The following is a 24,434-nucleotide window of genomic DNA, read 5'->3' as shown; positions in this document are numbered from 1 at the left end:
TCTGTCCATAGTAAACAACAAACGAAGCAGATGTTTGACGAAAATCTTTAGTAGCTTGTAAGTAAAACTTTAAAGCACGAACCACGTCCAGATTATGTAAAAGAAGTTCCTTCTTTGAAGAAGGATTAGGACACAATGAAGGAACAACAATCTCTTGATTGATATTCTTAATAGATACCACCTTAGGCAAAAACCCAGGTTTTGTACGCAGAACTACCTTATCTGCATGGAAGATCAGATAAGGAGAATCACATTGTAAAGCAGATAACTCGGAGACTCTACGAGCCGAGGAAATAGCCATCAAGAAAAGAACTTTCCAAGATAAAAGCTTGATATCCTTGGAATGAAGAGATTCAAACGGAACCCCTTGAAGAACTTTAAGAACCAAATTTAAGATCCATGGGGGAGCAACAGGTTTAAACACAGGCTTGATTCTAACCAACGCCTGACAAAACGCATGAACGTCTGGAACATCCGCCAGACGTTGTGCAAAAGAATAGACAGAGATCTGTCCCTTCAAAGAACTAGATGATAATCCTTTCTCCAAACCCTCTTGGAGAAAAGATAATATCCTGGGAATCCTAATCTTACTCCATGAGTAACTCTTGGATTCACACCAATAAAGATATTTACGCCATATCTTATGGCAGATTTTCCTGGTAACAGGCTTTCGTGCCTGTATTAAGGTATCAATGACAGACTCGGAGAAGCCACGCTTTGATAAAATCAAGCGTTCAATCTCCATGCAGTCAGTCTCAGAGAAATTAGATTTGGATGATTGAAAAGACCTTGAAGTAGAAGGTCTCGTCTCAAACGCAGAGTCTAAGGTGGAAAGGATGACATGTCCACTAGGTCTGCATACCAGGTCCTGCGTGGCCACGCAGGCGCTATCAAAATCACAGATGCTCTCTCCTGCTTGATTTTGGCAATCAGTCGAGGGAGCAGAGGAAACGGTGGAAGCTTGGCGTTCTGGCGAGACGCCATGAGATCCAGTTCTGGTTTGCCCCAACGATGAATCAATTGAGCAAACACCTCCGGATGGAGCTCCCACTCCCCCGGATGAAAAGTCTGACAACTTAGAAATTCTCTACACCTGGGATATGGATTGCTGATAGGTAGCAAGGGTGTTTCTCTGCCCAGCGAATTATTTTGGAGACTTCTAACATCGCTAAGGAACTCCTTGTTCCCCCTTGATGGTTGATGTAAGCCACAGTCGTGATGTTGTCCGACTGAAATCTGATGAACCTCAGGGTTGTTAACTGAGGCCAAGCCTGAAGAGCATTGAATATTGCCCTCAATTCCAGAATATTTACTGGGAGGAGTTTCTCCTCCTGAGTCCACGATCCCTGAGCCTTCAGGGAGTTCCAGACTGCACCCCAGCCTAGAAGGCTGGCATCTGTCGTTACAATTGTCCAATCTGGCCTGCCAAAGATCATACCTTTGGACAGATGGACCCGAGATAGCCACCAGAGAAGAGAATCTCTGGTCTCTTGATCCAGATTTAGTAGAGGGGACAAATCTGTTTAATCCCCATTCCACTGACTGAGCATGCATAGTTGCAGCGGTCTGAGATGTAGGCGCGCAAACGGAACTATGTCCATTGCCGCTACCATTAAGCCGATTACCTCCATGCACTGAGCCACCGAAGGGCGCGGAATAGAATGGAGAACACTGCAAGAATTTAGACGTTTTGATAACCTGGACTCCGTCAGGTAAATTTTCATTTCTACAGAATCTATCAGAGTCCCTAGGAAGGAGACTCTTGTGAGTGGGGACAGAGAACTCTTCTCCTCGTTCACTTTCCACCCGTGCGACCTCAGAAATGCCAGAACTATGTCCGTATGGGACTTGTCAATTTGGAAATTTGACGCCTGTATCAGGATGTCGTCTAGATAAGGGGCCACTGCTATGCCCCGCGGCCTTAGGACCGCCAGAAGAGACCCCAGAACCTTTGTAAAAAGTCTTGGGGCTGTAGCTAACGCAAAGGGAAGAGCCACAAACTGGTAATGCCTGTCCAGAAAGGCAAACCTTAGGAACCGATGATGATCTTTGTGAAGGTAAGCATCGTTTAGATCCACCGTAGTCATATATTGACCCTCCTGGATCATAGGTAGGATGGTCCGAATAGTTTCCATTTTGAATGATGGAACTCTGAGGAATTTGTTTAAGATCTTTAGATCCAAGATTGGTCTGAAGGTTCCCTCTTTTTTGGGAACCACAAATAGATTTGAGTAAAATCCCTGTCCCTGTTCCTCCTTTGGAACTGGATGGATCACTCCCATAACTAGGAGGTCTTGCACACAGAGTAAGAATGCCTCTTTCTTTATCTGGTTGACAGATAATTGTGAAAGGCGAAATCTCCCTTGTGGAGGAGAAGCCTTGAAGTCCAGAAGATACCCCTGAGATATAATCTCCAACGCCCAGGGATCCTGAACATCTCTTGCCCACGCCTGGGCGAAGAGAGAAAGTCTGCCCCCTACTAGATCCGTTACCGGATAGGGGGTCATTCCTTCATGCTGTCTTAGAGGCAGCAGTAGGCTTTTTGGCCTGCTTGCCTTTGTTCCAGGACTGGTTAGGTTTCCAGGCCGCCTTGGACTGAGCAAAAGTTCCCTCTTGTTTTGTAGCAGAGGAAGTTGATGCTGCACTTGCCTTGAAGTTTTGAAAGGCACGAAAATTAGACTGTCTGGCCCTTGATTTGGACCTGTCCTGAGGAAGGGCATGACCTTTACCTCCAGTAATGTCAGCAATAATTTCCTTCAAACCAGGCCCGAATAGGGTCTGCCCCTTGAAGGGAATGTTAAGTAGTTTAGACTTTGAAGTCACGTCAGCTGACCAAGATTTGAGCCATAGCGCCCTACGCGCCTGGATGGCCAATCCAGAATTCTTAGCCGTTAGTTTAGTCAAATGAACAATGGCATCAGAAACAAAAGAATTGGCTAGCTTAAGTGCTCTAAGCTTGTTAAGTATGTCCTCCAATGGAGTCGTTGTCTGTAAAGCCTCTTCCAGAGACTCAAACCAGAAAGCTGCAGCAGCAGTGACAGGAGCAATGCATGCAAGGGGCTGCAGGATAAAACCTTGTTGAATAAACATTTTCTTAAGGTAACCCTCTAATTTTTTATCCATAGGATCTGAAAAAGCACAACTGTCCTCGACAGGGATAGTAGTATGCTTTGCTAAAGTAGAAACTGCTCCCTCCACCTTAGGGACCGTTTGCCATAAGTCCCGTGTGGTGGCGTCTATGGGAAACATTTTTCTAAAAATAGGAGGGGGGAAAACGGCACACCGGGTCTATCCAACTCTTTATTAATAATTTCTGTAAACCTTTTAGGTATTGGAAAAACCTTAGTACACACCGGCACTGCAAAGTATTTATCCAGTCTACACAATTTCTCTGGCACTGCAATTGTGTCACAGTCATTCAGAGCAGCTAATACCTCCCTAAGCAAAACACGGAGGTTCTCAAGCTTAAATTTAAAAGTAGAAATATCAGAATCAGGTTTCCCTGAGTCAGAGATATCACCCACAGACTGAAGCTCTCCCTCCTCAGCTTCTGCATATTGTGAGGCAGTATCAGACATGGCTCTTAAAGCGTCTGTATGCTTTGTATTACGCCTAACACCAGAGCTATCACGCTTTCCTCTAAATTCAGGTAGTCTGGCTAGTACTGCTGACAGTGTATTATCCATGACTGCCGCCATGTCTTGTAAAGTAATCGCTATGGGCGTCCTTGATGTACTTGGCGCCATTTGAGCGGGAGTCCCTTGAGCGGGAGTCAAAGGGTCTGACACGTGGGGAGAGTTAGTCGGCATAACTTCCCCCTCGTCAGAATCCTCTGGTGATAAATTTTTTAAAGACAAAAAGCTGATCTTTATTGTTTAAAGTGAAATCAATACATTTAGTACACATTCTCATATGGGGTTCCACCATGGCTTTTAAACATAATGAACAAGGAGTTTCCTCTATGTCAGACATGTTTGTAAAGACTAGCAATGAGACTAGTAAGCTTGGAAAATACTTTACATCAAGTTAACAAGCAAATATAAAAAACGGTATTGTGCCTTTAAGAGAAACAAATTTTGAAAAAGTGAACAAAGGCAGTAAATCAAACAAAATTTTTACAGTGTATGTAATAGGTTAGCAGAGCATTGCACCCACTTGCAAATGGATGATTAACCCCTTAATGCAAAAAACGGATCAAAAAAACGAAATAAACGTTTTTTAAACAGTCATAACAACTGCTCAGCTGTGGCCCTACCTTCCTCAATAAACGACTTTTGAAGCCTTTAGAGCCCTTCAGAGATGTCCTATAGCATGCAGGGGACTGCTGAGGGAAGCTGAATGTAATTTTAACTGCGCAAAAAAGCGCTAAAATAGGCCCCTCCCACTCATACTACAACAGTGGAAAGCCTCAGGAAACTGTTTCTAGGCCAAAATCAAGCCAGCCATGTGGAAAAAAACTAGGCCCCAATAAGTTTTATCACCAAAGCATATATAAAAACGATTAAACATGCCAGCAAACGTTTTATATTGCCATATTATCAGAGTATATATCTCTGGTAGTAAGCCTGATACAAGTCGCTATTAAATCACTGTTTTTAGGCTTAACTTACATTAATCAGGTACCAGCAGCATTTTCTAGTCCCTAGAAAAACTTAAAACTGCACATACCTCAATAGCAGGATAACCTGCACGCCATTCTCCCTCTGAAGTTACCTCACTCCTCAGACATATGTGAGAACAGCAGTGGATCTTAGTTACAAGCTGCTAAGATCATAGAAAACGCAGGCAGATTTTTCTTCTAAATACTGCCTGAGATAAAATAGTACAACTCCGGTACTATTTGAAAATAACAAACTTTTGATTGAAGAAAAAACTAACTATATTTTACCACTCTCCTCTTACTACCTCAATCTTTGTTGAGAGTTACAAGAGAATGACTGGATATGGCAGTTAGGGGAGGAGCTATATAGCAGCTCTGCTGTGGGTGTCCTCTTGCAACTTCCTGTTGGGAAGGAGAATATCCCACAAGTAATGGATGATCCGTGGACTGGATACACCACAAGAGAAATAAATTTATGCTTACCTGATAAATTTATTTATTTTTTTACACGATGAGTCCACGGCCCGCCCTGTTCTTGTAAGACAGGTTGTTGGTTATTATAAGCTTCAGACACCTCTGCACCTTGGTTTTTCCTTTCTATCCTTAACTTTGGTCGAATGACTGGAGTGGGAGGGAAGGGAGGAGCTATTTGACAGCTTTGCTGTGGTGCTCTTTGCCGCCTCCTGCTGACCAGGAGGTGAATATCCCATTAGTAATTAAGATGATCCGTGGACTATATATATATATATATATATATATATATATATATATATATATATGTGTGTGTGTGTGTGTGTGTCTGTGTATATATACATACACTGCACACACACACACACACATATATATATATATATATATATATATATATATATATATATATATATATATATATATACCATATATATATATATAAATATATATATATGTGTGTGTGCGCGTGTGAATGTGGGTGTTTATTTATGGAAAGCTCCTTTCCATTAATATATTTAGATTTTGGTAAAAGTCAATTACAATTACTACAGAGTATGACAAATCCAGCCAATACTGAATTACAGATAGAATGTTTGCCTTAAACTACTTTTCTACACAATAAAAAAAAAAACTAAATTAAGAGGAAATTAAACTATTTTGACGTTTTTTAATTAAAAAACAAGCTGCAAAATATCTTCATAACATGACGTCAGATTAAATCTTAAATATGTTGTAAATTAAATAAACTTGGTACAATAAATAGTTCTAGAGATAACATAGGAGCCAGTTTAAACTTTTTGTGAACTAAGTAGGTGAATTTACATGGCTTTATGATTTTGATAACTTTGCAGTATAATTATCTTACAAATGCTTGCTTTACTATTTATTTTACTCCAGTTTAGGCAATTTAGTTTAGGCAATTTTTATAAAATGTCTTTAATAAATAGATTTTCTGACAACTATAGCAAAAATAATTCATGCCATTAAACAATATCCAATTTTTTAAAACTTTCAATGCAAATAGTATAATTTACTGAGACCTTATCATACTTCCTCCTTGTAAAGACTGATAGTGAAGCGGAAAGAAAGGATCAAAGGGATGGGGAAAAAATTGTGTATACTAGTGAAAATACCATACATGATACGTCTACCAACTTAGACAAATTCTGCACAATCCATACAACACACCTTGGAACTATATCAATACCTGGTCATGTGTACCATTTTCAGCTTCATCAGACTCAAACGTCTGCTTTTGTAGGGTTTTTTGGAAGTTTTTCCTAGATCCGCTTCTACTAAAGTTGCTGGTCCCTGAGTTTTCTTGGTTTCTAAAAGAAAAAAAAGAAAAATGTTTATATATGCAGTATTTCTAAAGGATATTCATGACAAAGTCAACTAAATCTCTTGTTTAATAAATTGTAATATTCATGATACTTGCAGCACAGGTAGAAATTACTGTAAGAGTCATTAGGCCCCTCAGGATAGATTACATGCAATATGGAAATTAAATACATTAAAATAAATTAAAAACAATAAACTCACAGCGTACATCATCAATTAACATTGCAAAATATGTTTTAAAATGATTTAACACTGTCATTTTAAGTACAGTTTACAAGGTTTTTGAATTTAAATGGATGGTTTACTCGATTTTATTTATTGTTTAAAAAGATAGATAAAGCCTTTACTACTCATTCTCCAGCTTTGCATAACCAACATTGTTATATTAACATACTTTATAACCTGTATGATTGCCTGTTTCCAAGCTCCAGCAGGCCACCTTTTATCTCAGTGCTTATTATTAGCTTTTTAAATCTTGCACATCAGCCAGGTGGTGCTAGTTCATGTGTGCCATATAGATACCAATGTGCTCACTCCCGTAGAGAATGATAATGGTTATACAAGAACAAGCACTGATGAAAATGCAAGATAGTAAAAAACATTGAGATAAGGGGCATTCTGCAGGGGCTTAGATGCAGGTAATCAGAGGTAAAAAAAAAAGTGTATTAATATAACAGTGTTGGTTATGCAAAACTGGGGAATGGGTAATAAAGGGATTACCTATCTTTTTAAACAATAACCATTTTCAAGTAGACTGTCCCTTTAAGAGTAAACAAGGGTACATGTCTTGGAAGTTCTGGTGGAATCTAAGTTGCTGTTTTACTTTGCTTAAAAAAAGGGTTAAAGAAACAAAAAAAGATAAAGATTCTACTATTTTATATGCAGATTGACAATCTCCCATGCAGTGGATTATTGCATGGGAGATTGCTCTTTTTGTTATTACTGTCTGTGAATCTAGGCCAATAAATGTATACTGCAATGTTATTTTATTCCCTTAGCTAAATGTTTATGGGGACATTCAATTTTGAGCTTTATATCACTTTAAATGGATCTCCAAGAAAAAGAGAAAAGTAATTAGCAATCCATCCTATGAGGATGCACTGTTGTGACCTTCCCTGCTTGTGCAGGTTCTGATAAAGGTGGAGTGCTCACTTCCCCTGCCTTTATTTCTTTGGTGTAGAGTACCAGTAGATCCCGAAGGCGCTACTGGTAGATCTCGGGCGATGTGATCAAGATGATGTAGTCAAGTTACGCAATCTCAACACTGGGGCATGAGTAAAGTATGGTTGCTAGGGGTACTGCTTTATCTACCGCAGTGAGTGAAGGGGCAGGTCATTAAAAAGTCTGATGGTCGGACATGAAAAGTGTTACAGGATTGGATCTTGAGGGACATCGATTTCAACCAATCAATGTAGATGATTTTTGAAAGAAAACACAATTGGCCTATCAAAAGCATGGTTGAGTGAGCACTCCCCCAATAGATATGGCGGTATAGTATAGTTAGGAGGGTAAGCGTCAATAGATAGAAAAAGTAAATGCGGCGGCTGCTGCGCTATGCTAAAGGAACAAGTCTGATTGACGTCTGGCAAATGAACGTGTTGACCCGGTAAGAAATGGTCTTCATGGCACTCTATTGAAATTTGTGTATACCTCACTGGTTCATATCAGGCCAAGTCTGCAGCACAAAGTATAAGGGGGGCTGGGGGGGGGCAGTAATTTGAATGTAGTGTTTTGTAACATAGCCCAAGGGGTTGCCCCTGAAAACCCGAATTAAAGGGATAGTCAAGTCCAAAAAAAACTTTCATGTTTCAAATAGGGCTTGTAATTTTAAACAACTTTCCAATTTACTTTTATCACCAATTTTGCTTTGTTCTCTTGGTATTCTTAGTTGAAAGCTAAACCTAGGAGGTTCATATGCTAATTTCTTAGACCTTGAAGGCCGCCTCTAATCTAAATGCATTTTGATAGTTTTTCACCACTAGAGGGCATTAGTTCACGTGTTTCATATAGATAACATTGAGCTCATGCATGTGAATTTACCATGAAGATAGCTCTGATTGGCTAAAATGCAAGTCTGTCAAAAGAACTGAAATAAGGGGGCAGTCTGCTTAGGCTTAGATACAAGGTAATCACAGAGGTAAAATGTGTATAATTATAACTATGTTGGTTATGTAAAACTGGGGAATTGGTAATTAAGGGATTATCTATCTTTTAAAACAACAACAATTCTGGTGTTGGCTGTCCCTTTAAAGTCAGTGCTACTTTTGTCGTCAGGATTAATCTGTTATATCTTTATCCTTTTGCACATCCATGTGTTGCTAAATCATGCAACCTTAAAGGGATATGAAAACAAACATTTTATTTTTTTTCATTATTCAGATATAGCACATGCAATTTTAAACAACTTTCTAATTTACTCCTATTATCCATTTTTATTTATTCTCTTGGTATCTTTATTTGAAAAAAGCAGGAATATAAGCTTAGGTGCTGGCCCATTTTTAATTTGAAAAGTAGATCCCAACACAAAAAGTGTGGGCACCCCTGGTCTACAATATCAGTGTAGGTTGAAAACAGTGATTTCTATCAACTCTAGAACAGAAAGTTGTTTAAAATTCTATAAAAACGTTTAATTGATAAATTATTTTCTTTCGGAATGATGATAGTCCATAAGGCTCCATATCATATTATTCCTGCCCACTAGGAGCAGGCCAAAAACCTACAAAAGAGCTTAAATTCCCTCAAATCTCTCTTCAGTTCAACGTATAGCTGAGCAAAGAATAGGAAACAGATAGGTAGGAAAAAGACAAAGCAGAGTCTATAGCGGTGTGCAAATTAGAACTGTTGCCCAAAAAATTAAAACGGACGGGGTCTATAAACTACCATCATTCGAAAGAAAATAATTTATCAGGTAAGCATAATTATGTATAATGATGATAGTCTATAGGGCTCCATAACAGCATTGGATTAATACCCAAGAAGATAGTCCCATGTTACGGAAAGGATGGGACAATTTTCAGGCAGTTCCTATTTATCAGACACTCCGTCCTGAAGACCTTTCCTGCCAAAACTGCTTACGAAGAAGCAAAAAACATAAAAGTGGTAACATTTTGTAAAGGTATGCAGAGAAGACCATTGTTGCAGTCTTGCAAATCTACATCATCTTCGAAAAACCCAGGAAGTCGCCACTGATCTTGTAGAATGAGTTGTGATACATTTAGGAGCAGAATTTCTTGCTTCCAAGTAAGCCTTATGAATTACCAGTTTGAGCCAAGAGGCCAACACTGCAGTAGTAGCTTTCTGCCCCTTAAAGACCCAGAGTAATGAACAAACACACTGGAAGATTGTCTGAATTATTTAGTAGCTTGAAGACAGAATTTCAATGCTCTCACTACTTCAAGATTATGTAAAAGTTGTTCTTTAGAATTAGAAGAATCTGGATAATTAAGAAACTCTGCTAGCTGAGGAAATTGTTAACAAGAAAAACTTTTCCAGGATAAGAGTTTGATATCAATGTAATGTATTGGTTCAAAGGGAGCATCTTGCAGAACAGAAAGAACTAAACTCAAATTGCACAGCGAAGAAAAAGGTCTCATAACTGGCCTATTTCTTACTAGCGCCTGGACAAAAGTTTAGCTAACTTTCTAAGAAAGAGAACAAATGAAGCAGAAATTTTACCTTTAGGAAGCTAACAGACAAACCCTTGTCATTGTCATCTTGTAAACTGGAGAATTCTAAGAATCCTATAAAAATACCAAGAAAAACCTATGGAAGAGCACCATTCAAAATATGCCCTCCAAATTGTGTGATACATTTTTTTTTGGGGGTAACAGGTTTTCTGGCTTGAATTAGAGTGTTAATAACTGAATCAGAGAATCCTCTATGTTTTAAAACTAGGCGTTTAACCTTCACGCCGTTAAACTTAGAGATTTGAAATCCTGAAAAGCGACACACCAAGGCATCTATCATTTGAAGCCTTTGACCCTTTGGATCTCTTGATTTTGCACAATGCATTGAAAGATTTGTGAACTAAATGAGAGGCCATCAGATTTATGTCTGGTAGACCCCATTTGATTACTAATTGATCAAAGATTCCCTGATGGAGAGACCACTCTCCTGGGTGGGCCGACTGACGGGTGAGATAATCCACTTCCCAACTGCTCACTCCTGGAATGTGAACTGCTGACAGGGAACATTGATTCTGTGCCCAAGACAGAATTTTGGATACTTCCCGTATAGCCAGTGGACTGCGGGTACCCCATTGATGATTTATGTAGGCCACCGTTGTGATGATATTGTCCGATGGAAATTAATAAACATTTCCACTTTTAAGAGGAGCCAGGAATGAAGAGTTCCAGAATGTTGATTGGTAACCTTGCCTCCAGTTGGGACTAAACTCCTTGCAATCTTCGAGCATTCTAGCGCTTCTTAGAGGAAAGATAGTTACATATGTCCTTAAAGGGATACCCAAATGTTGATGCAATAAAAAGTGCAGCAGCATAGCTCTAAAAAGCAGACTAGAAAATATCACCTGAACTTCTCTATGTAAAAAAACATAATTTATGCTTACCTGATAAATTTATTTCTCTTGTAGTGTGTTCAGTCCACGGGTCATCCATTACTTATGGGATATATTCTCCTTCCCAACAGGAAGTTGCAAGAGGATCACCCAAGCAGAGCTGCTATATAGCTCCTCCCCTCACATGCAGTGGTGACTGGAGTTATAATTTTAAAATTTAGAACCTGCCTTAAAAAGACAGGGCGGGCCGTGGACTGAACACACTACAAGAGAAATAAATTTATCAGGTAAGCATAATTATGTTTTCTCTTGTTAAGTGTGTTCAGTCCACGGGTCATCCATTACTTATGGGATACCAATACCAAAGCTAAGTACACGGATGATGGGAGGGACAAGGCAGGAACATTAAACAGAAGGAACCACTGCCTGTAGAACCTTTCTCCCAAACCCAGCCTCCGAAGAAGCGAAAGTGTCAAATTTGTAAATTTGGAAAAAGTATGAAGTGAAGGACCAAGTTGCAGCCTTGCAAATCTGTTCAACAGAGGCCTCATTCTTAAAGGCCCAGGTGGAAGCCACAGCTCTGGTGGAATGAGCTGTAATTCTTTCAGGAGGCTGCTGTCCAGCAGTCCTCATAGGCTAAACGTATTATGCTACGAAGCAAAAAAGAGAGAGAGGTAGCCGAAGCCTTTTGACCTCTCCTCTGTCCAGAGTAAACGACAAACAGAGAAGAAGTTTGTCTAAATCTTTAGTTGCCTGTAAGTAGAACTTCAGAGCACGGACCCACGTCTAGATTATGCAAAATACGTTCCTTCTTTGAAGAAGGATTAGGACATAATGATGGAACAACAATCTCTTGATTGATATTCCTGTTAGAAACAACCTTAGGTAAAAACCCAGGTTTAGTACGCAGAACTACATTGTCTGAATGAAAGATCAGATAAGGAGAATCACAATGTAAGGCAGATAACTCAGAGACTCTTCGAGCCGAGGAAATAGCCATCAAAAACAAAACTTTCCAAGATAAAAGCTTAATATCAATGGAATGAAGGGGTTCAAACGGAACACCCTGAAGAACTTTAAGAACCAAGTTTAAGCTCCACGGAGGAGCAACAGCTTTAAACACAGGCTAGCCAAAGCCTGACAAAAGGCCTGGACGTCTGGATTCTCTGCCAGACGTTTGTGTAAAAGAATAGACAGAGCTGAAATCTGTCCCTTTAGCGAACTAGCGGATAAACCCTTTTCTAAACCCTCTTGTAGAAAAGCTAATATCCTAGGAATCCTAACCTTACTCCATGAGTAAGTTTTGGATTCGCACCAAAATAAATATTTACGTCATATCTTATGGTAAATTTTTCTTGTCACAGGTTTCCGAGCCTGTATTAACGTATCAATAACCGAATCCGAAAACCCACGCTTTGATAGAATCAAGCGTTCAATTTCCAGGCAGTCAGCCTCAGAGAAATTAGGTTTGGATGGTTGAAAGGACCCTGAATTAGAAGGTCCTGCCTCAGAGGAAGAGACCATGGTGGACAGGACGACATGTCCACTAGGTCTGTATACCAGGTCCTGCGTGGCCACGCAGGCGCTATCAGAATTACCGATGCCCTCTCCTGTTTGATCCTGGCAATCAGCCGAGGTAGCAATGGAAATGGAAATGGTGGAAACACATAAGCTATGTTGAAAACCCAAGGGGCTGCTAATGCATCTACCAGCACCGCTCCCGGGTCCCTGGACCCTGGACCTGGATCCGTAACAAGGAAGCTTCGCGTTCTGGTGAGATGCCATGAGATCCAGATCCGGTTCGCCCCAACGACAAATCAGTTGAGCAAATACCTCCGGGTGAAGTTCCCACTCTCCCGGATGAAAAGTCTGGCGACTTAGGAAATCCGCCTCCCAGTTCTCTACGCCTAGGATGTGAATCGCTGACAGGCGGCAAGAGTGAGACTCTGCCCAGCGAATTATCTTCGAGACTTCCAACATCGCTAGGGAACTCCTGGTTCCCCCTTGATGATTGATGTAAGCCACAGTCGTGATATTGTCCGACTGAAATCTGATGAACCTCAGCTTTGCTAAACTGAGGCCAAGCTAGAAGAGCATTGAATATTGCTCTTAATTCTAGAATGTTTATTGGGAGGAGTTTCTCCTCCTGAGTCCACGATCCCTGAGCCCTTCAGGGAATTCCAGACTGCTCCCCAGCCTAGAAGGCTGGCATCCGTTGTTACAATCGTCCAATCTGGCCTGCGAAAGGTCATTCCTTTGGACAGATGAACCGGTGACAACCACCAGAGAAGCGAATCTCTGGTCTCCTGGTCCAGATTTAGCAAAGGGGACAGATCTGAATAATCCCCGTTCCATTGACTGAGCATGCATAGTTGCAGCGGTCTGAGATGCAGGCGCGCAAATATGCACTATGTCCATTGCCGCAACCATTAAGCCGATTATCTCCATGCACTGAGCTACTGATGGGCTTGGACGGAATGAAGGACACGGCAAGCATTGAGAATCTTTGATAACCTGGACTCCGTCAGGTAAATCTTCATCTCTACAGAATCTATAAGAGTCCCTAGAAAAGGAACCCTTGTGAGTGGTAACAGAGAACTCTTTTTCCACGTTCACTTTCCACCCATGCGACCTCAGAAATGCTAGAACTATCTCTGTATGAGATTTTGCATTCTGAAAACTTGACGCTTGTATCAGAATGTCATCTAGGTACGGAGCCACCGCTATGCCTCGTGGTCTTAGTACCGCCAGAAGTGAGCCCAGAACCTTCGTAAAAATTCTCGGGCCCGTGGCTAACCCGAAGGGAAGAGCCACAAACTGGTAATGCCTGTCTAGAAAGGCAAACCTCAGGTACCGATAATGATCTTTGTGAATCGGTATATGAAGGTAAGCATCCTTTAAGTCACCGTGGTCATATATTGACCCTCTTGGATCATGGGGTAGGATGGTTCGAATGGTTTCCATCTTGAACGATGGCACCCTTAGGAATTTGTTTAAGATCTTTAAGTCCAAGATTGGTCTGAAGGTTCCCTCTTTCTTGGGAACCACAATAGATTTGAGTAAAATCCTTGTCCCTGTTCCGATCGCGGAACTGAGTGGATCACTCCCATGATTAAGAGGTCTTGTACACATTGTAGAAATGCCTCTCTCTTTACTAGGTTTGTCGATAACCTCGAAAAGATGGAACCTCCCTGTGGAGGAGAGGTTTTGAAATCCAGAAGGTATCCCTGAGATATAATCTTTAACGTCCAGGGATCCTGCACATCTCTTGCCCAAGCCTGGGCAAAGAGAAGAAAGTCTGCCCCCCCACTAAATCCGTCTCCGGATAGGGGGCCCTGTCTTCATGCTGTCTTAGGGGCGGGAGTAGGCTTTCTGGCCAGGCTTGCCCTTGTTCCATGACTGGTTGCCCTTTCCTACCCTGTCTGTAACGAGCAGTAGTTCCTTCCTGTTTTGGAGCGGAGGAAGTCGATGCCTGCTCCTGCCTTGAAGTTACGAAAGGCACGAAAATTAGACTGTTTGGCCTTTGGTTTGGCCCTGTCCTGAGGAAGGGCGTGGCCCTTACCTCCCGTAATGTCAGCAATAATTTCCTTCAAACAGGGGCCCAAATAAGGTCTGCCCTTTGAAAGGAATGTTAAGTAGCTTAGACTTGGAAGTTACATCCGCTGACCAGGATTTAAGCCAGAGCGCTCTGCGCGCCTGTATGGCGAATCCGGAATTTTTAGCCGTAAGTTTGGTTAGATGTACTACGGCATCTGAAACAAACGCATTAGCTTGCTTAAGGGTTCTAACTTTGCTCAAAGCCTCATCGAACGGCTCTGTGCGAATCGCCTCTTCCAGAGACTCAAACCAGAATGCCGCTGCAGCCGTGACAGGCGCAATGCATGCAAGAGGCTGCAATATAAAAACCCTGTTGAACAAACATTTTCTTAAGATAACCCTCTAATTTTTTATCCATTGGATCTGAGAAAGCACAGCTATCCTCCACCGGGATAGTGGTACGCTTGGCTAACGTAGAAACTGCTCCCTCCACCTTAGGGACCGTCTGCCATAAGTCTCGTGTGGTGGCGTCTATAGGGAACATTTTTCTAAATATCGGGGGAGGGGAAAAAGGCACACCGGGTCTATCCCACTCCTTACTTATAATTTCTGTAAGTCTTTTTGGTATAGGAAAAACGTCAGTACACACCGGTACCGCATAGTATCTATCCAACCTACACAATTTCTCTGGAATTGCCACCGTGCTCGCAATCATTCAGAGCCGCTAATACCTCCCCTAGTAACACACGGAGGTTCTCAAGCTTAAATTTAAAATTTGAAATGTCTGAATCCGGTACTCCCCGGATCAGAACCGTCACCGACAGAATGAAGCTCACCGTCCTCATGTTCTGCAAATTGTGACGCAGTATCAGACATGGCTCTCGTGTCATCAGCGCGCTCTGTCCTTAACCCAGAGCTATCGCGCTTGCCCCTCAATTCGGGCATATTATATAATACTTCTTTCATAACATTAGCCATATCATGTAAAGTGATTTGTAAGGGCCTAGATGTACTTGGCGTCTCAATCCTATGCATCTCCCGAGCGGGAGACGCAGGTACTGACACGTGAGGAGAGTTAGGCGGCATAACTTCCCCCTCGTTGTCTGGTGATGGTTTTTTTATCGGTACAGATTGACTTTTATTCAAAGCAATATCAATACAATTGGTACACATCGTTCTATTGGGCTCCACATTGGCTTTTGAAACATGATGAACAAACAGTTTCCTCTGAATCAGACATGTTTAAACAGACTTAGCAATGAAAACTAACAAGCTTGGAAATCACTTTCAATAAGTTTACAAGCAATATAAAAAACGCTGCAGCTCTTCAAAAATACAGATATAATTAAACAATTCTTAACAAGAAGTGTATTATTAGCATAGGATTGCACCCATTAGCAAAAAGGATGATTAACCCCTCAATACCCAAAAACGGATAAAACAGATATCAATTAAGATTTAACGCTTTTAATCACAGTCAGCACACTGTCACAGATCTGCTGTGACTGATTACCTCCCTCACAAATGAATTTTGCAGACCCCTGAGCTCTCTAGAGACGTCCTGGATCAAGGAGGAAGAAGCAGGAAGACTGTGCAAGAATTTTAACTGCGCAACAAGGCGCTAAAACAAGGGCCCTCCCACTCCAATCACAACAGTGGGAGCTCTGATATAACAGTTTTCATGCAGAAAAATATGTTAGCCATGTGGAAAAAAATCATGCCCAAAGCGATTTTATCACCAAAGTACCTCACAAAAACGAATAACATGCCAGTAAACGTTTTATTAAAAAACAAAATTTTTCAATGTCATGCAAAGCTATCACTAAGCCTGCTACCAGTCGCTACCACTGCAGATAAGGCTTAAGTATTATTTCAGTGTTAACAGTATTTTCTCAGTCAAATTCTAGTCCCTAGAAAATAACTCGACTGCGCATACATTTATCAGCCTGATACCAGTTACCACTACTGCATTTAAGGCTGTACTTACATCATACGGCAACAGCAGTATTTTCTTAGTCAATTCCATTCCTAGAAAATAAAGTACTGCACATACCTCATTTGCGGAGGACCCCGCATGCTATTCCCAGTTTCTGAAGTTACCCCACTCCTCAGAATGTCGAGAACAGCCAGTGGATCTTAGTTACGCTGCTAAGATCATAGAAAACAAAAGCAGGCAGTTTCTTCTTCCAAATACTGCCTGAGATAGAAAAACAGCACACTCCGGTGCCATTTAAAATAACAAACTTTTGATTGAAAAATAGTTAAGTAAAAACTCCAGCTCCTCTCGCGACCTCCTTCTTTGTTGAGGGTTGCAAGAGAATGACTGGATACGACATGTGAGGGGAGGAGCTATATAGCAGCTCTGCTTGGGTGATCCTCTTGCAACTTCCTGTTGGGAAGGAGAATATATCCCATAAGTAATGGATGACCCGTGGACTGAACACACTTTAACAAGAGAAAGGAAGATATTTTACCTAAACATTTCATCAGTAACCACAATTTATTGTAAAGGGATTTTAAAGGGATATGAACCCAAATGTTTCTTTCATGATTCAGATGGAGAATACAATTTTAATTCTTCTCCCTAATTTACATCTATTATCAAATTTGCTCTGTTCTCATGTTATTCATTGTTGAAGAGATATCTAGATAGTTAGTGCACATGTCTGGCTATGATTACGGCTTGTCAGCCGAAACACATAAGCCGCCAGTGCTGCGCCTACATTTTTGTATAATAAATGGATGTTTTTATCTTTGAAGAGTGAATCGTCCTTTTTCTTATTACATGTCTGGGGCACTGCATGTCCAGGAAATCTTGCTGCCATCTAGTGCTCTTGCTAATGTATAATACTGTTGCAAAACTGCTGCCATATAGTGCTGCAGAGAAGTGCTCGCTACTGAACTTGACTTCCTGCTTTTCAACAAAGTGTACAAAGAAAACAAAGAAAATTTAATAATAGAAGTAAATTGTAAAGTTGTTTAAAATCATTCTATTTGTATCAAGAAAGAAAAAACATTGGGGTTTCTGTCCCTTTAAGCAGCTAATCAGAATGCTAGACCAGGACTTGCTAGGGAAAATGCTTCTGACATGCACAGACACAGTCATGTTATTTCCCTATGCAGTTAAAGAAGTTTACTATGAAATCCAATGAGATTTCAGTGGAATCTCATGAGATCATAGTAAAGGAGTGATGATGAAGCTGATTGGCTATTGTTGTTGATTTTTATTTTGTCAACATGCTGACAGTAGCTGAAGGCAAGCTATTCCCAGAGCACTTACTATTTACTTCCTTTTTTTAGATAAGATGTTTAGGTGATATTTTCTAGGCAGTTTAAAGTTAGTGCAGGTCCTGGGAACCGAGAGCGTTAGGCAGGTGGTTAGCGAGGCCGAGGCTCTGTCAAGAAGAGTATTTCCTCAAATATCCAAAATAAAAATTTCATCTAAAACAAATATTTTAGCCTGCACATCTCTAATGGGTTATTATGTCCCTTTAACTACACAATTAATTTATTTACTTTTTTATAATGTACATGAAACCACTGGCAATTATCTCATTGGAAAACTTTTAGTAAATCCATTAGCCAGGCCTGTAGGTGTGAATAAAGTTTTCGTATAGCGCCATATAATAAAAAAAATTGAAAAACTGAAGTTTTCATTTCTCACAAACAGATCATAAAATGTAAATTGATTTAATATGTTTTGAACACATAACTATTAATCTATATTTTGACCAATATAATAAACATTTTATATCCTTACAGAAACACTTAACTAATAATCTGTGTTTTCACCAATACTTTCCTCTTTATACGTAGTACTCCTCAATTTTAGGTTTAATCTCATCTTACTCAACTTTCTGTAGACAATCAGCCAGTCACGGTAAATATGTCTGCATACAATCTTTCATGTGTAGATCCAATTCGACCCTGGGAAAAAAAATATGAAAAAGACGTTGATCAATATTTAAGTCTCTCAAGAGAAAAAATTATAATTGTCTGTAAATATTAAAAATAAATAAATAAAAATAAAGCCACAAATATTTACATCAGTATTACCTAATATTAGGCTAATCTGAAAATTAGAACATTTCACACATAATTTTTGTTTATACTTAGAGGTTACACACAAATAAATGACACCTGCACACTAAGGAAAAAAAATAAGAATAATGTTTACCTTGGAAGAAAACGTAATATTTGCTCTTGATAGTACTGAATACTGAAATGTAGCAAAGGTTTAAATGACAATTTTGTATATGTTACAACTGTTCATCAATTTGTAGGACAGTCTTAACTTTGGACCTCAGTCTCACTGTCTCACCTTGCAAACAGATATGCTGCTAGAATCATAGCTGCGTCAAGGTTTGCTATCCCTAGATGCCTAATAGGAAATGGGAAATGCCAGGCCCAAAAAAATAAATTTGTCAGATTTCCATGTAAATAGGCAGGACCCATATTTGTGCCTGTAAGAACCCGAAATCCAAGAAAATGGGGGGGCATTTGTGTACCCTTGGGACATTGCAGAATACAAATATGGGTGTTTATGATATTCATAAAAAAAACATAATTTATTCGTACTGATAAATTAATTTCTTTCTAGATTGTTAGAGTCTACGATTCATGTTTTGAATTTATCACCTGGCAACCAGGAGCAGGCAAAAACACCCTTCACCAGAACTTTAACATCTTTCCACTTCCTCGTACCTCCCAGTCTATCAAATAGCCCCGAAAACAGGATAAATAGAAAGTATAAAAAATGCAGGGTAAAGAGGTGCAAACCAGAACTGAAGTCAAACAAAATAACTGAAAATGGGTGGGTTCGTGGACTCTCACCACCAAGAAAGAAATTAATTTATCAGGTAAGAATAAATTATGTTTTCTTTCTTAAAGGGGCAGTAAAGTTAAAACTAAACTTTTATGATTTGGATAGAGCATGCAATTTTAAACAACTTTTAAATTTATTTTCTGTTATCAAATTTGCTTAGTTCTTTTGGTTTATTTTATTGAAGAGTAAAACTATGTAGGCTCATAAGAGCTCAGGAGTGTGCATGTGTCTTTAGTACTCTATGACAGCAGTGTTTTGGAACTTTATTTGTAGCTTTTTTATACAATGTTGCAAAACACTGCTGCCATAGAGTACTAAAGACATGTGCACACTCCTGAGCTCTTATGAGCCTGCCTAGTTTTACTCTTCAATAAAAGATACAAAAAGAATGAAGCAAATTTGATAACAGAAGGAAATTGGAAAGTTGTTTGTTAAAATTAAATGCTCTATCCGAATCATGAAAGTTTAATTTTGACTTTACTGTCTCTTTAAGGTGATGAGAGTTAACGATTCCTAATAACTGTTGGGAACCAATGCCCAAGCTGTGGAATCCAAGAAGGATGGCTGGGACAAACAAAAAAGGCAGTCACCTAGTTACCTGAAAAGACAGCCTGGAGAACTTTTCTGCTAAAGCTGCTTCAGCTGAGGCAAACACATGAAATTGATCAAATTTAAAGAAAGTATGCAGAGAGGACCAAAATGCTGCCTTGCAAATCGAAGTTACTGAAGCCTTATTTTTAAAAACCTAAAAAGTAGACACTAAACAGGTTCAATGGGCCATAATACGTAAAAGAGGTGACTGACCAGCCTCCAAGTAAACCCTTTCAACCAGGAAGCTTAGGAAACAGAGATTGCCTACGGACAGTTGCGTTTGCCTGAAAACAGAACAAATACACAAAACAGCTTTGTCCAGATGAAACATTAGATATGAAACATCACAGGAAATAACGGAAAATTCAGATACTCTCTTAAAAGAAGAAATAGCTAATAAAAACAAAACCTTCCATAGGTTAAACCGGAGAAATTGTAGAACTTTCAACACTAACTTGAGGTTCCATGTAGGAGAAATCAGCCTTATAACCGATTTGATCTGAACCAGCTAGAACAAAGGCTTGAATATCTGGAAGTCTAGCAAGCTTTTAGTGAAATAGAACATAAAGCCCAGAAATGTGACCCTTAAATGTACTGGCCAACAGACCCTTATCTAAGCCATCTTGCAAAAATTTAAAAATAAACCTAAGAGATCTTATGATAAATTTTCCTCGCAAAAAGGTTTACAAACCTGAATCAGGGTTGCTACTACTGAGTTAGAGAACCCCTTTTTGAAGAAGAATTACCTGTTCAACCTCTAAACAGTCAAGTTGAGAGATTGAAGATTTTGATTTAAAAAAAGACCTTTAGTTAACAGAAATGGTACACTGATGATTTACCGTCCAAGCTAGAATGTGAGCTACCTCATTTATAGCTAGAGCACTGCAATTACCATCTTAGCGACTGACATACGCTACTGCAGTGATGTTGATGTATTAAAACAGAGTAAATTGAACTGACCTGAGAAGGGGCCAAGCCTGTAGAGCCCTGAAGATTGCACAAAGTTCTAAGATATTGATTTGTAACCTCACCTCTTGAGGAGACCACACTCAATAAGATCCCTGAGGACCCCAGACCGCCCCCCAACCTGAGAGACTCTAGTCTGTGGAATTATTTCCCAGGACAGACGAAGAAAAGACATTACAAAGAAACCCGATTGGAGACATCCACTAGGACGGGACTTTCTCACCAAAGAATCCAATCAAATCTGCTGTGAAAAATTGGTGTAATCCCCATTCCACTGCTTCAGCATGCATAGCGGAAGAGGGCAAAGTTGAAACCTCCGCAAAGGGGTAGGCATCTGATGTTGCAACCATCGGACCCCACTACCTCCATACACTGGGCACCGAAGCCAGAGGAACAGACTGAAGATAAGCAATAAGCAGCTTGGAGTTTGAGAATCTATAATAAACCTCAAGAAAGACACTCTTGTGTGAGGAATTAAAGAACACTTGGGAACATTTATCCTCAAGGTATGACTGCATAGAAACCATAGTAGATTTTCGGTAAAGGTAAAGATGGCACCTGAACCAAATATTGTTCAAGTATAGAGATACAGCTATACACTGCGCTCTGACAACAGACAGAAGAGCCCCCAGAACCTTGGTAAAACTCTGGGGGCTGTAGGTAGTCCAAAAGCAAGAGCTACAAACGGGAAATGTCTGTCCAGAAATGCAAAACAAAGGAACTGATTAATCCTTGTGAATAGGAATATAAAGGTATACATCCTTTAAATCTACAGTGGTCATAATTGTACATTTTGGAACTGAAAAACAGACCTTATAGTTTCCAGCCTTTTGATAAAGACATGTCAAGAGAGGAAGGGGGAGCTTATGGGAGCTCATTGTAGTTTTTAAAGTTCAACTTGCTGGCAATATTTTCTTAACTTGAACTCTTTAGAAATTAACTGGTGATACGAATACTATAATGATATACATTTTACTCGAGACTGCAATAAAGCAATTAATATAGCAGTTGATATCTCGAGGCATTCATACTTTATAGTGCAGCGTGTCACTAATGGCAGTGGTCCGCATTACATTAACGCTACATAATTGCCAGTACTCATGGTAAACCTATATACAATAAGTTCTTTGCTAATATAGTCAAATTAAACATTTATCAATTGAATAGAGGCTGCATTGTGGCAGAGTAAAGGATTATGTATCTTCCGTTATTTGACACCTTATGTCAATGAGTATTTAAACTGGCAGTGTATCACACCATAGAGACGCTGAATAGACTTGCAGGGAATTCAAACATCAAGGAGCTCTCTGCTCATTGAGTCTTTTTCACTAAGTATTTTAAGGCTGCAAATAAGCAGCTAGTATAGCATTAGGTGTCTTCTGGTTCTGATACTAAATATAAATGAGCTTTAGAATTGGCAGTGGTTCAATTACATAAACGCTGCAAGGATGCATATGTAATGTTTAATTTCAATTAGCCACTGGCTGCGCAATTTGTTCTATTAGCACTCCAGGTGCCTTGATATGAATGATGAATATTAGCCCTCTAAGGTCAATATAATATATCTGTTATACCTGTTGTGTTTTACTTAATATAAAATTAGGGTCCACAAGTGGGTACAGTTAGGCAGTATAAAGCCTGTATAAGTAAAAACACCAAGCACTTTAAACTCTTTTTTCGCCTATATGTATTCTTCAATTAAGGATACCTACCAGTTACAATTGATTTAGTGGGTAGCTCAATCGCAGTAACACCATTATAACTAACGTACTATTATTAACTAATCAAGGTGATTATACCAACAATAACCCTATGTAACACAAATTAACATACAAGTATGACATGTATGGTCTAATACATCATCTTACTCAAATTACGTATTGCAGTATAATTACCGTAACAGTTTTGATACAGGCAGTATAACTGTCATTATTTAGTATCAATCACTTTTTCCAAGTATAGTTAGTTAATTTATGAGTTCACCTATAGTTGTTGGTTATTTCAATACTCAACTCCCTATATACGGACATTTGATATTAATCACACAACCAAGAACTTTATCATTGTGAATGGTTAAAATTCATTATTTTATCTACCCATCAGAGGGGTTCCTTTCCCACTATTAATATAGGTCTAAGTGTGCTTTACAACCATGATGGTGTCAACTCTATAATGATCTATACATCATATGTAGTTAATCAGGTGTTATAATTTTTATATATAACACTGCTGCTCCATTGCACCATTTTACCCATGTGTTTAACAAACGATAGTATTGTCAAGAATTTCCCCTATGATGAATTATATCAATCATGGTGCATAAGGAGTGAGTGATAGCTGCTCTTACAGAGATTATATAACTCCACACACTATATTCTCTTGACCCTATTTTACATTATCTAGTGATAAGCAATACAAGCCAGTGGCTTCCTAATCTGCCATTAAATAACTTCTAAATAAGAGGTTTCAGTGTATAATATCCAGTCTCTATACTGGGAATTCCAGACCGGCCATTTTAGTTTTAATCAACCCAGATTTTAATATTTCTAATAAAGATTTATGTTTTAATTTGTTGTGATTCTTTTTCCAACTCCATACAATTTGGGGTCTTTTGAGTGCTTATAAAGTATCTTTTTTGCGGTTAGTTTCTCTAGCTAACCAACCTGTAATGTAACTTTGTTGATACATAGCACCTAACCACACATAACTGCAGAATATTAGGGCCATTGACCTTATTACAGAACGGTTAAAAGACCCGACATAATAATTACGAGTGGTGCCATCAATTCTATCCGAATCTTATAGTTTCCAGCCTCAAGGAAGGGACCCTCAAGAATTTCATTTTATTATTATTTATTTTAAGGTTTTCAGATCCAAAATGGGTCTGAATGTTCCTTTCTTCTTAGGAACAAAAAAATAAGAGGTTGGAATAAAAGCTTTTCCCCTGATCTGAAGAGATACAGAAACAATCACCCAGCCCCCCCCCACCCCCCCACCACCCCCATTTTCTAGCTTTTGAATACAAGGAACACAAGTGTTAAACCTAAAAAAGATAAATGTTGCCTCTTCAGGTTCCTGATTTGAATTGTGAAATACCTGGGTAGAAGCAGATACATGAGGTAAATCTCATCTAGCAAAATAAATCTCTGTTTTGTGGCAGGAGAAGTAGGCACTGGAGAATGCAATACTGAATTTACTGCAAAGTAGAGCTGGAGAGCAGACAGAAAACACAAGAGATATAGCACAGATAAAACAGGACACCACACAAGAGTAAAATAAAGTACAACTGACAGCTGTATACTATATAGTATGCTAGGTAGCCCTACAGTCCAAGACTAAAGAGTAAATAGCATTGACACCACTCAAAATAAAATATATATATAGGCAGTGACAGCCTACTAAATGTCCCAAAACTTGCAATACAAAATATATATAACAATGTAGATAGAGATGGTGCACCTAAAAACTTATTTCCCCCTCCGATAGAGATAACTTGCAGGGCGCACTGTAATGTGATTGTAACAGTGATAGCCGCTAATGGGAAACGAGTTAACCATCTCTACACCCAGCAAGCAAAGAAGACTGTG

The 24,434-nt window shown here is 39.5% G+C and overlaps 1 protein-coding gene across 1 annotated transcript in view; it reads right to left on the bottom strand.

The window, feature by feature from the left end:
- Window positions 1-24,434, bottom strand: part of DOCK8 (dedicator of cytokinesis 8) — a 515,743-nt gene that overhangs the window by 476,360 nt on the left and 14,949 nt on the right. Inside the window, exons 2-6 of the mRNA XM_053699981.1 lie at window positions 23,944-24,056; window positions 20,095-20,165; window positions 19,889-19,932; window positions 18,320-18,366; window positions 6,279-6,399 (exon numbers count right to left, since the gene is read on the bottom strand). Coding sequence (XP_053555956.1) covers window positions 6,279-6,399; window positions 18,320-18,366; window positions 19,889-19,932; window positions 20,095-20,165; window positions 23,944-24,056 — 396 coding nt within the window. The remainder of the gene's footprint in view (window positions 1-6,278; window positions 6,400-18,319; window positions 18,367-19,888; window positions 19,933-20,094; window positions 20,166-23,943; window positions 24,057-24,434) is intronic.

This window comes from Bombina bombina, chromosome 2 (assembly GCF_027579735.1).
Source record: "Bombina bombina isolate aBomBom1 chromosome 2, aBomBom1.pri, whole genome shotgun sequence".
NCBI lineage: Eukaryota > Metazoa > Chordata > Amphibia > Anura > Bombinatoridae > Bombina > Bombina bombina.
The sequence above is the reverse complement of the archived record's forward strand: the minus strand, read 5'-3'. Positions and strand labels throughout refer to the sequence as shown.